Below are 11609 nucleotides of genomic sequence, written 5' to 3' on the forward strand. Positions count from 1 at the left end.
GCAAAATATTTGTTCTTAGCTTGGCTTAAACACTTGTTAGATATTTTGACTTTACGTAAAACGTTCGCTCGTGTCAAAATTATACGTCAGAGGTGCATTAACCGATTTTTTGAACAATAGCTTTATTTAACCAGCCAGAACTCCGAAAATGTTGAAGACAATGTGTAAGAAAGCCAAAACGTAATTTTTGTTTTTTTTTTTTTATTCATACGATTAAAGATTTAATGATTATGCAAGAAATTATAAGTTTGAACTGTGCACTGTGCCTTCTATTAGTATTCGTCCTTCTCGAAAGGGTGGTGGGGGTGACCAAAGTGGCTGTAAACATTAAAATTCAATATTTATTACTTTTTTTTATATAATTGGGTTTTTATGTAAACATCTAGTTTGAGCTGTTGAAACGCAAATAATATTTTAGGACCATTGTGTTAGCTGTGAAAAACTAAAACTATTTTCAAGCTCCAAAATGTGTTTTAATTATACAACAAAGCAAATAAAGTATGTTAAAACACAAGCAGGAAAGGGTAAACTAATAAAAAAATAGACTAAATCAAGCTTAAATAAACACAAATAATCGAAATAAAAACACGTATTCGCTGAAAATTATGAAAACATACGTTAAACACATGTTCATGTTTATATAGATCTGTAGATCGCTTTTTGAATCTTTTTCTTGTTCGAGTTTCAGGTTCAGTTTTCAATAGGAATAATTTCTCATTTATAGGAATTCTTCTTCATTACTTCATAACTGGCAGATATCCATTTCTTATAGCCTAATACTCATCGTGAAACGGATAGTACTTGTGGCTAGCCTCACTAAATAAAAATAAGTAAAGAGGCGATTTTTAATAGTTATAGAAAGTTTGAATCAAAGGAAACATAAGACGTATATATATCGAAATATAATCCGAAAATGATCCACTTTCAGTTTCGAATTAAACAAATTTAAGCTCCGGTTTCATAAATAATGTAAATAAATAAAGAGGGGATCAACTTACTTGAGCAGGGGCACCAGACGACCGTTGCACTCGAAGCTCTCGATGATTTGGATTTCCTCGGGTGTCAGCTCAAAGTCAAAGACTTGGAAGTTAGACTCAATGCGATCCTTGGTCACAGATTTGGGGATAACGATGTTGGCACGCTGAACCTGGTAACGGATGAGAATCTGTCCAGGAGTCTTCTTCTTCTTGGCAGCAATCTCCTTGATCTGAAAGTGTAAAATAAAAATTTAGATAAATACAACCTTATAAACATAAAAGAGAACACTTACCTTAGCCTCCTCCAGGATAACCGGGTCACCAGGCTTGGCCCATGGGCGGTTGGGGGAACCCAGGGGACTGTAGGCGGTGATCGTAATATCCTTCGATTTGCAGAAATCGATCAGCTTCTTCTGGGTCAGATATGGGTGGCACTCAATCTGGTTGGTTGCTGGTGGGATTTTGGCCACCTCAAGCACGCGCTCAATCTGCTTCCTGTTAAAGTTAGAGACACCAATGGACTTGACCAGACCTTCTTCCACCAGCTTCTCCATGGCCTTCCAAGTATCAACATAATCGACCGGTGAGTACAGGGTCTTACCGTCCTTATCGGAAGGGAACAGTTCGCAGCCCTCCTTGAAGCCCATCGGCCAGTGGATAAGATACAAATCAAGGTACTTCAGCTTTAGGGCACTCAGTGTATTCTCAACTGCTGACTTGACCAGATCCGGACGATGGAAAGTGTTCCACAGCTTGCTAGTGATGAACAGATCCTCACTAAAAAATAACAAAGTTAATACCAGAATCCTAAGAAAAACGAATTATGATTTGGACTTACCGCTTGACAACGCCCTCTTTGATCTTGGCCTCAACACCATCTCCGACCTCATCTTCATTTTGGTAGACGTAGGCACAGTCAATGTGCCTGTATCCGGCATCGATGGCGATTTTTACAGCCTCGGTGACTTCTCCCTTGGGACTCTAGAAGCAAAAATAAATAATATTATATTAAATTGAATTAAATATGGTAACAAAATTGTCAAGGGAAATTAATATTTATTGATCCCCTATTGTATTTAAAGGTGAATTAAATTTTTTTTTTCTATAATATTCCTGGTTTCTAATCTTTCAGCAGACAGTTTTTGGAAGTAATATAGTGAATAGGAAAGAAAGGTCTTTGAGAACTTATCTACATCATACATCAGTACGTCATCATAGAACATTCGAAGCTCTAAACGGAATTTCGCAATTCGTTGTCGAGCAAGGTTTCAGTTAGGAGGAGCGTGATAAGGAAATCAAAAGTTTATGTGTTTGCCTATCTGACACTTGACTTATCAGCCCCCTTGGCTACCGGCATCTTAAACTTGTACTTAGAAATATCATAAATAGTTCAGAGCACTAAAATGTATATTTGACTTAAGCACGTGAATTTCATAAGGGACTATTTCTGAAAATGCTAAACGGATGTATTTTTATTTATGTCATCTTTTTTAAAATCTAATAAAAAATGTATGATTTATATTTTGCGCAATCTTTCACAAAAAGGTGAAAAGGTTTTATTTAATTTGGACATAATGCGTAAATATTACGGAAACTAGACACAACATAATTTATGGGTTGAGTAGCAAGCCTCCTATATTTGTGTTCTACAAATAGTGTACCTAAACTAAAGCAGATAAGAACTATTAGAAAATACCCTTATAATACCCTTGCTAATTAAACGCGGCTTATCAGCGACTTTCCCAACGTAATCTAATATACAGCTTTTCCATTAGAAATTGTAATTACCTTGACGGTTTGAATTAAGAGGGGCGTGTCTTTAATGAATATTCGCAGAACAAACCCATACCCATATTTCTTAAAATCTTTCTTATAAAACTGAAGCAATCTTGTAAAGAAATCTCCCACTTAAGATAAGGAAATTATCAAATACTGTTAGCTGGTAATACTTCCAGAACTTAGTAACTAGGTGCCCTAAATATTCGAATTTTTGTGGGGAATATCAAGTAGTGATGTGGCAAATATTTGCGAAAAGTTTCCACAGTTAAAAGAAGGTAAAAAGGGTCACCTTGGCAAAAAGGTCGTGAAGATCTTCAAACCATATATCATTTTGTGTTTGTGTGAAAGTGTACTAGTAATTAGCATAAACGCTATGAAATATAAGTTATTTTTGTACCAAGTCTGTTAGATTCGACACACCCACACAAATATATAACATTTCGATGTATGGGAATGTATAAATAAAATGACCGACAAAATATAGCCGGCAAACTATCAGCAAAATGACGCGTGTTAATTTTATCCCCTATTTTTTTAAGCATCAGTAGACAAAAAAAAGCCGGGAAGTCGTGGGCAGCGGAAAACTACCCGGCTATCGGAACCCACAAATACAAATGCAATATTTTTGCAAATGTTATAAATTGATTAGTGCAGTTACTAAGTATTCTACTTACACCCCAGGTTCCCAGACCAATGATTGGGATTTCCTTGCCGTTGTTGAATTTAACATTCGGTACAGCCATTTCACTTTCTTTTTGTTTACTTAGTTAGGATTTAAAAATATTTAAAATATACAATTGGGCACCTCTTGATGGCCGCTTTTTTACAAACTGAACGATTCCACCCAGCTGATTGCCGCATTTATAAAGACCGAAAGCTTGTCCGAAATTCTAAAAAGCTTTCGGAATAGGGCTGCATTATTATAACGAAAAAAACAGCTGGGTGATCATCAGTTATGTTTAAAAATTAAAATTTGGGTACAAATTTGTATGTAACAAAAAGTATAAATGCAAATGTTATAAATTATGATTAGTGCAGTTACTAAGTATTCTACCTACACCCCAGGTTCCAAGTCCAATTATGGGCATCTCATTTCCGTTCGAGAAAACCACTTTGGGAAGTCCAGCAATTTCCCTTTGACACCTAATGGTAGGAAAATATATATTAGGTTAAAGGATAATTTCCGCTTTTGATAGAACACATTACCACATAAATCGCTCGACTTTTCCATAATTCCTTAATGTAAATCCAAATGTGGATCGAACCATTTGAATTTTCAATAAAACATTCATGTTTTGGTGATTGCAAAGTGAATTTGTATTATTTGAAACGATTTGACAGATCAGTGGCTACTATTTTAATTTGTTTCTAAACAAAAAATAGCATGATAAAAGTGTATATAAAAATAAAAAGCCACATTTCTGATAAATTTAACATGACAATGGTTTCTAGCTCATGTTTTAATATAAAATCGTATTTCTGTTATTCCTATTGTCTTTAATATTACATGAAACGGCCATGATAGTAAACGTTATTCTTAGACAGAAATTTACAGCAAAACATTTTTATTATATTATCACTAAATCAGAGATTCTATAAGTATATATACTACATATTCCAGTTATGGTGATTGCTTATTTAATGGTGATGATTACAGCAGTAAAAGAACACCCATCAACAGAAAAGGCAACCGTGATCTTTGGTAAAAAAAAAACACTTAACATCCTTTAATAGCCATCTATTTCGAATGTACCGGCTCAAAGGGATGATGGGGGTGGCCATAGGCCCTAGAAATGGACAAAACAAATATTATATGAAAAATTACGAATTTCTGCTTCCAAATAAAACTTACGCCTTCATGGTCATAAAGCGACCATTACAATCCAAATCATGAATACTCTTAGCATCGTCGGCGGCCAGTTCGAAATCCCAGATTCGTTTAAAGTTGTCCATCATGTGCTGCTTGCTCACGGATCTCGGGATAACAATGATACCCGACTGTGTCTGATATCGGAGGAGCACCTGGATTTTGGGGAAAAATAAGAATTTAATTGGTTGGTATAAAAAAGAATTGTACCTGTGCCGGTGTCCTTTCGTATTTCTCAGCTATAGCCAAGATGGTCGGGTGCTGCAGCAGTGGATATGCACCGGGCTTTTCATATGGCGTGTGCCCTGATCCTAAGCAGCTGTAAGCGGTTACAGCAATGGCATTGTCATAGCAGAGAGTAATCAACGACTTCTGACTCAAGTACGGGTGGCATTCAATCTGTAAAACCACGGGCTTTAACTTGGCAAAGCTCAAAAGCCTTGTAATCTGTTGTTCATTAAAGTTGGATACACCAATGGCATGGCATAGTCCCTCATCCACCAGATTCTCCATCGCCCGCCATGTATCCAAGTAGTCAATATCTTCGGATACGGCTTTATTTGTATCCGGACAAGTGGGATACAGATTATCGCCCGATTTATAGGCCATGGGCCAGTGCATCAGGTATAGATCCAGATAGTCCACTCCCAGGTTTCTCATACTTGTCTCACAGGCGGATCTTACCAACTCCGGCTTGTGGTAGGTGTTCCAGAGTTTGCTCGTGATGAAGAGATTATCCCTTCAAAATTTATACTTTTCGATTTCATTTCGATATATGTTGCATGAATTGACTACTTACCGTGTCACTAGGCCCTCATTAATTTTCTCTCGAAGAGCAGCGCCCACTTGGGCTTCATTTCCATATATATGGGCGCAATCAAAATGACGATAGCCTATATCGATGGCATCCTTCACCGCCTGAGTGACGACTTCCGGGGGGCTCTGAAACGGAGAAAAAACACGTGAAAAGGTAATGTGCAACAAAAGCTTTTGGATAACTTTCAAGAGCTTTGACATTGACCGTGAAATGAACATTGCAACTGCATTACTCTACTAGTCGATTATTTAATAACAATAAATTTACGACCACTCACCCGCCAAGTTCCAAGACCAATCATAGGCATATTTTTACCGTTACTCAAAAGAAAATTCGGCGTCGACATTCTGATTTGCTGACCGCCAATGTCCTTTGGCTCCTTGTGAAATAAGTTTATGATACTCGCTTGTTTTTCAAAAGCTTTAATTTGTAATTTACCAAATGAACTAAACTAAAAGGCCTGTTAAACTGTCTACAAACAACGAATCTAGTGACATATATATATGTACGTAAATTGTTTAAATTTAGAAACTTTTGGGCAAGCAAGAGACCTTCGCGAAACATAATCGATTCGCCAAAGGGAAATTTTCAAAAAAATTTATCTAAATTAAATAGAAAATTTGAAATATATTTAAAATCAATTTAGTCATTCGCATAATGTTAATTTAACGTCGTTTCCTATTTTAATTTAAATTATAAGCAAATTTAAAATTTGCGCCAATTTGGCGGTAAAAAAATATAGTTATGCAGTTTAGGAAAACATTAGTAAATTATTACTAGTATAAACCTATTTAAGATTAAATAAAATGGTTAGGGTTGGTAATAAAATATTAATTGATATATACCAGCTTGCTTAATATAATCTTTAAAACCTAAATAGTATTGATAATTATTGTTACCGAGCCATCGAATTTATCGATAGTACCATCTCCAAGTTGTTATCTCTAATATTACCGCCTGCCGTATACAAAAACAATGTTTGGCACAGTAAATAACTATTTATCCGGCGTTTTGCACGCCGCTCAGGATTGTGATGGCGAAACCTTGGGAACGCACCTTTCACTACGAGATGTGCACGTCCAGAACCACAACCTATACATTGCTCAGCCGGAGAAGCTGGTTAATCGTTTCCTGAAGGCGCCACTAGATGAAGTGGTGTCCGCTCACCTGAAGGTGCTGTATCATCTCGCACAAGAGCCTCCTGGCTATATGGAGGCCTATACTCAACAGGCTGCAGCTTGTGGCGCTGTCGTAAGGCTCTTGCAGCAACTAAAGGATGAAAATTGGTGCCTTCCATTGATGTACCGCGTGTGCCTAGATCTGAGGTACTTGGCACAGGCCTGCGAGAAACATTGTCGAGGATTTACACCCGGTCACGTGCTGGAGAAGGCCGCAGATTGTATGATGGCCTGTTTCCGTGTTTGCGCCGCCGATGGACGCGCCTCCGAGGAAGACACTAAGCGACTGGGCATGATGAACCTGGTGAACCAGCTATTCAAGATCTACTTTCGAATCAACAAACTTCATCTGTGCAAGCCCCTCATCCGTGCCATTGATAATTGCATTTTCAAGGACTCCTTTCCGCTGCCCGAGCAGATAACCTACAAGTATTTCGTGGGCAGGAGGGCAATGTTCGACTCCAATTACCAGGCAGCTGTACAGGATCTGTCGTATGCCTTCAGCAACTGCCCGGACCGTTTCGCCAGCAATAAGCGGCTGATTCTCATATATTTAGTACCGGTGAAAATGCTACTGGGTTATCTGCCAAGCAAATCTCTCCTGCAACGCTACGATCTCCTGCTATTCCACGATCTTGCTTTGGCTCTCAAAGCGGGCAACGTGAAACGTTTCGATGAAATTGTTAGGGATCAGGAGATGGTGCTGATCAGAAGTGGAATCTATTTGCTCGTCGAGAAGCTCAAGTTCCTCGTATACCGAAATCTATTTAAGAAGGTTTCCGTCATCCGTGAAACACACCAGTTGGACATGTCTGACTTCCTTTCGGCGCTGCAGTTCGTGGGCTTGAGCGATGTTACTCTAGACGAAACGCACTGCATCGTGGCCAATCTTATTTACGAGGGAAAGATCAAGGGCTACATCTCACATGCTCACAACAAGCTGGTCGTTTCCAAGCAAAATCCATTCCCCTCCATATCCACATAGTGCATTTAATCGATTGTCAGTTTTTAAGAGTAAAAGACTCCGACTTAACCATTGTTTTCATTTTTAATAACTTTTAATGGGATATAAGTATCAATAAAATAATCGTAAAAAGTCGTAAAATAGAACAGAGCTCAAATGGTTTAAATGATAATATTTGTGTTTTCAATTTCGATGTATTTTATATTTCTTGTCTTTGTCTGACCGTGTCGCTTGTTATCGTTACGTTAGATTTAAAATGTGGTCGCACTATTATTTCGGGATAGGTCTTTCGGCCTTCTGGTAACACTAGACACTTTACTCGGAACTTTTAGAAAAGCAGCTAGTCGTAGTTGAGCGAAATTAAACAAATTAACACGAAACTCTCGGCATTACCTGGTAAATGATTTAGAGTCTACCCCGCGCTGTTTGTACAATTAACAAGTGCCAAACAAATATATGTAATTATAAGCTGAAACTTTTACTTAGCCGGCGATGTGTTGTCATTTTTTGCTATCGTAAAATCAATATTACTAATTTTGCTTTGCGTTTACAACGTGACATAACTAAAACGCAAACTTGATAGTGTTTTTGTTTCCATCGCATTGCAGAAATCCGCTGACACAGCAAAAAAACAAAAAAAAAGCGACGAAAGCAGCGCCAAGTCGGCAAATCGCAGAGTACCTGGAATAGTTCGTCCCCAAAAGAGGCTAAACCGAAAAGCAGGCATGTCTGCGCCGGTCATTGTCGAGGCCACGGTCAAGCAAACCGCCACGGTTAGTATTCCGGCATAGTCCCCATTGCGGAAGAGTGGTTTCTAACTTATCTTTACATTCCAGCTGATCTTTATGCATGGCCTGGGTGATACCGGGTAAGTGGGATGACCTGCATTCAAAATAATAGCACTAAAGACTACTCCATCAGAATTCCAATATCTGTCTTCCTTACATTAGGGATTATATAGGAATGTCTCCCATTAAATTCTAATTTTTTTCGAAAATAATATTTTTCTAATAAAAGGTTATTGGGCCCCAGAAAAGTCTGGAATTTTTAAAAGTTTGAAGTATAAATTATTGCGTGGCTTGGTGGTTTGTTCTTATTGTTCTGTAGGGTAAAATAATAAATTTAAATCCCTCAGAGAATACATAAATTAAATACTCCAATGCTTAAAGATTCCAAAAGTAGATTAGAAGTCCTTAGAGAAATAATGAATTCTTAAAGTTAATTTTCAAATCGCTTTCAGCGAGGCCATTTCTGATTGGCAAAGAGATTACAAGTCCAAAGAGAGTTCTTTAAGCCATATGGTTCCTCCATTACTAATGATTAAAAGTCTACATAAAAAAGGGCACATTTTCTTATATGGTTGATTTAATATAGCTAAGTGGCTTTATCAAGCAATGCATTTTTGAGATAAGACCGCTGTTACATACATATTTCCAAAACATTTATTTATTTATGCCACCACTTTACGATGGAACTAAACATAAAAAATATACACAAATATAAATATACACAATTGGAATAGAATTTCTTGAAATAAATTGATTTAAAAGGTGTTCTATTTAATTGACTGGCTAATAAATTTCTTCAAAACAGGAACTAAAAAGATTAGGCTGACAAAAAATAATTTGAAATTCTTACCCATTTGCACGAGTCGTGAGTGCTATTACTATGACCTTTAATTAAACATTCATATGGTTTTACCTATATTAATGAACATGTCCTCTTATAGCCATGGATGGAGTAGCGCCTTGGCCGCCATTCGGCCACCTTTCATGAAGGTCATTTGCCCTACGGCACCCACACAGCCTGTTTCGTTAAATGCTGGATTCCGGATGCCCTCGTGGTTTGATCTGAAGACCCTGGACATCGGCGGGCCTGAGGACGAACCGGGCATTCAGTCGGCCCGCGACAATGTGCACGGAATGATACAGAAAGAGATTAGTGCTGGAATTCCGGCCAATCGGATTGTCCTGGGTGGATTCTCGCAGGGAGGAGCATTGGCGCTGTACTCAGCCCTGACGTACGACCAACCGCTGGCCGGTGTGGTTGCCTTGTCCTGCTGGCTGCCGCTACACAAGCAGTTCCCCGGAGCCAAGGTGAACAGCGAGGAAGTACCGATCTTCCAGGCGCACGGCGACTACGATCCTGTGGTGCCCTACAAGTTTGGCCAGCTGAGCGCCAGCCTGCTCAAGTCGTTCATGAAGAATGTGACGTTCAAGACGTACAATGGACTATCGCACTCGTCTTCCGATGACGAGATGGATGACGTCAAGGTGAGTGGGGCGCACGGACCGCCACTTGGAATTCCCATGGCTATCAAAACGCTAAAGAACTTCATAACGCTCACTCTGCTCTTTTCGATTACAGGACATAATCAGTAAATGGGTAAACTAATTTCCACTGAACCTTAGCACTCTTAGAACGTACGAAAGCCCCCGACCCAGCCCGTTGCATTCCAACGATCACGATCACGAAATACGGAGCAGCTGAACATGATTAAAGCGTATTTAATGTAAATCAAAGCGCAGTAAGAGAGTCACAATGAGAGTAATACGAGTATGCTCTCTCGTAGCCCAATTACGGAAATTATCACTGAATATCAATTCGAAAAGCAATCAATTATACACACAGTAGCTATACCTATTGAAATGCCAAAATGAAGCAATTTGCAAGGGAAATTCGCCTGCACCAGATGTGTCAGAGAATTTAGAACTCACTTTGATATTTGTTCGCTGCTAATTATTTCGGTTTACTTATTTGGGACTTGTTCGTATTTAAATTGAAATTAATAAAGTTATATAATCCAAGAAAAAAAAACAAGAAACTGGAAGCAGCTATCTGAATTGGATCACTTTTTCACCCAAAACCTGAGTGCCATCAACTTTGTGTTGCTCGTTATGGCAAATTTCAGATATTTTAAGGTTTCAAATTCTACTAAACTTTTATTTGTTCATTGTAGCTAACATAAAAGATGATATTTGTTGATTCCATTTTGATTTTATTCTTCGTTTTTTATTTTATTTCATTTCGCACAGCAACAGAAAAACAATCATCTGTAAAGCCGCGGCCCCACTGGCTCAGTTTGATAATTTGCATCCTTCACTTGTTAAACCAATGGCAATAAACAACCCGGTTGTTCAGATTAAATGGCTCCCCTGGGCACTCAATTATATACTTTCTCAGACACCTTTTTTAAACATATTTCACATGCTAAACCCGTAGTCCTGCCGCATCACTCACCATCTTTCATCTATATATTTGCAGACACATTGGGAGAGCCAGAACATGGCTAGAAAGGCGCAATGCTGCCAGATATCATAGTAGCATATCCAATGCTAGTGTAGTGAAGGTTCCTTCCGCAAATCAAAGCTCCTCACCCTAGTCAAGACGTCTCGGGCCAGAACGAGAATTGTATTTTAGTAATTATTTTGTACATACACACGATGAACTTGGTTACCATGAAAGGCTGTCTGTCCTATCACCTGGTGAAATGACAAGAATCTGATTCGCCATACCGAATGGCCAATAAAGTTATTTGATGCTCTCAACTGCAAGGCGAAATTAATCCGAAGAGGGGCCGTCATGTCAGTTCAGCCCAATTAGGTAAATTCCATTTTAAAGATTATAAAAGTAACTGACATTTCCTAAAATATCCAGTGTTGCATTACGAAGGATTTAATGTTATCTTCTACTGTACGGTATATTTTTAAGCCTTGGTATATTTTGTTTTTTGAGCTTGCACCACCTTTAAAGCTTGTTATTTGTAGCTTTCTTATCGATAAATTAGGCGCGGTCTGGAAGGGAATTTAAATTGCTTTACATGTATTTTTACAAACTTTGACCCATATTACTATTTAAGGTTGTTTTTAAATTCCATGCTGATATGTTTGCTAAATCTTTAATTTGCTGTTAAATGTAAATACAGAAATGTTTAAAAATATACATTTAAAAATATTAATTTATCAATTTTATTTAAGGGTTCTGAGTTATATCATAATATTTTTTTATGTATACCTTAAATCAATTT

At 38.0% G+C, this 11609-nt stretch overlaps 4 protein-coding genes across 10 annotated transcripts; 2 read left to right on the forward strand and 2 right to left on the reverse strand.

Annotated features, from left to right (window-relative positions):
* Positions 1-181: 181 nt before the first annotated feature.
* Positions 182-3596, reverse strand: LOC108114446 (aldo-keto reductase family 1 member B1). 2 transcript variants are annotated; one of them, XM_017225445.2, is made up of 6 exons: positions 3431-3596; positions 1816-1958; positions 1271-1754; positions 999-1207; positions 618-816; positions 182-318 (listed from the first exon to the last, which is right to left on the reverse strand). In XM_017225445.2, the coding sequence occupies exons 1-5, from the start codon at positions 3497-3499 to the stop codon at positions 774-776; spliced, it is 948 nt and encodes a 315-aa protein (XP_017080934.1). In that variant the 5' UTR covers positions 3500-3596; the 3' UTR covers positions 182-318; positions 618-773. The 2 variants fall into 2 exon arrangements, with proteins under 2 accessions (XP_017080934.1, XP_017080933.1); XM_017225444.2 differs by lacking the exon at positions 618-816.
* A 453-nt stretch (positions 3597-4049) lies between these two features.
* On the reverse strand, positions 4050-6012 carry LOC108114445 (aldo-keto reductase family 1 member B1). 2 transcript variants are annotated; one of them, XM_017225441.2, is made up of 6 exons: positions 5879-6012; positions 5718-5819; positions 5423-5565; positions 4834-5362; positions 4609-4778; positions 4050-4543 (listed from the first exon to the last, which is right to left on the reverse strand). In XM_017225441.2, exons 1-6 carry the CDS (start codon positions 6002-6004, stop codon positions 4495-4497), a joined length of 1119 nt encoding a protein of 372 aa, XP_017080930.1. In that variant the 5' UTR covers positions 6005-6012; the 3' UTR covers positions 4050-4494. The 2 variants fall into 2 exon arrangements, with proteins under 2 accessions (XP_017080930.1, XP_017080931.1); XM_017225442.2 differs by having other exon boundaries at positions 5718-6011.
* Positions 6013-6368: 356 nt separating this feature from the next.
* LOC108114444 (PCI domain-containing protein 2 homolog) lies at positions 6369-7748 on the forward strand. Its single transcript, XM_041818232.1, has one exon. It carries the CDS (start codon positions 6416-6418, stop codon positions 7601-7603), a length of 1188 nt encoding a protein of 395 aa, XP_041674166.1. The 5' UTR covers positions 6369-6415; the 3' UTR covers positions 7604-7748.
* Positions 7749-7847: 99 nt separating this feature from the next.
* Positions 7848-11540, forward strand: LOC108114447 (acyl-protein thioesterase 1). 5 transcript variants are annotated; one of them, XM_041818234.1, is made up of 6 exons: positions 7848-7978; positions 8191-8355; positions 8419-8450; positions 9312-9855; positions 9913-9967; positions 10847-11540. In XM_041818234.1, the coding sequence occupies exons 2-5, from the start codon at positions 8308-8310 to the stop codon at positions 9961-9963; spliced, it is 675 nt and encodes a 224-aa protein (XP_041674168.1). In that variant the 5' UTR covers positions 7848-7978; positions 8191-8307; the 3' UTR covers positions 9964-9967; positions 10847-11540. The 5 variants fall into 5 exon arrangements, with proteins under 5 accessions (XP_041674168.1, XP_017080935.1, XP_041674169.1 ...); XM_017225446.2 differs by having other exon boundaries at positions 9950-9967; XM_041818235.1 differs by lacking the exon at positions 10847-11540 and adding an exon at positions 10618-10729.
* Positions 11541-11609: the final 69 nt, after the last annotated feature.

The sequence above is a fragment of the Drosophila eugracilis genome, unplaced genomic scaffold, assembly GCF_018153835.1.
Source record: "Drosophila eugracilis isolate 14026-0451.02 unplaced genomic scaffold, ASM1815383v1 contig_2154, whole genome shotgun sequence".
In the NCBI taxonomy this organism is placed as follows: domain Eukaryota; kingdom Metazoa; phylum Arthropoda; class Insecta; order Diptera; family Drosophilidae; genus Drosophila; species Drosophila eugracilis.

What these genes read in the sequence shown, in the direction of transcription:
- LOC108114446 (XM_017225444.2), bottom strand. Translation starts at nt 3,499, where the DNA reads ATGGCTGTACCGAATGTTAAATTCAACAACGGCAAGGAAATCCCAATC. An exon ending in AAAGAGGGCGTTGTCAAGCG is followed by an intron (nt 1,755 to 1,815) that starts GTAAGTCCAAAT and finishes GTTATTTTTTAG; the next exon opens with TGAGGATCTGTTCATCACTA. An exon ending in TTATCCTGGAGGAGGCTAAG is followed by an intron (nt 1,208 to 1,270) that starts GTAAGTGTTCTC and finishes TTACACTTTCAG; the next exon opens with ATCAAGGAGATTGCTGCCAA.
- LOC108114445 (XM_017225441.2), bottom strand. Translation starts at nt 6,004, where the DNA reads ATGTTTCGCGAAGGTCTCTTGCTTGCCCAAAAGTTTCTAAATTTAAAC. An exon ending in CTTTTAGTTTAGTTCATTTG is followed by an intron (nt 5,820 to 5,878) that starts GTAAATTACAAA and finishes TTATTTCACAAG; the next exon opens with GAGCCAAAGGACATTGGCGG. An exon ending in AATGAGGGCCTAGTGACACG is followed by an intron (nt 5,363 to 5,422) that starts GTAAGTAGTCAA and finishes TAAATTTTGAAG; the next exon opens with GGATAATCTCTTCATCACGA.
- LOC108114444 (XM_041818232.1), top strand. Translation starts at nt 6,416, where the DNA reads ATGTTTGGCACAGTAAATAACTATTTATCCGGCGTTTTGCACGCCGCT.
- LOC108114447 (XM_017225446.2), top strand. Translation starts at nt 8,308, where the DNA reads ATGTCTGCGCCGGTCATTGTCGAGGCCACGGTCAAGCAAACCGCCACG. An exon ending in CGGTCAAGCAAACCGCCACG is followed by an intron (nt 8,356 to 8,418) that starts GTTAGTATTCCG and finishes TTTACATTCCAG; the next exon opens with CTGATCTTTATGCATGGCCT. An exon ending in CATGGCCTGGGTGATACCGG is followed by an intron (nt 8,451 to 9,311) that starts GTAAGTGGGATG and finishes GTCCTCTTATAG; the next exon opens with CCATGGATGGAGTAGCGCCT.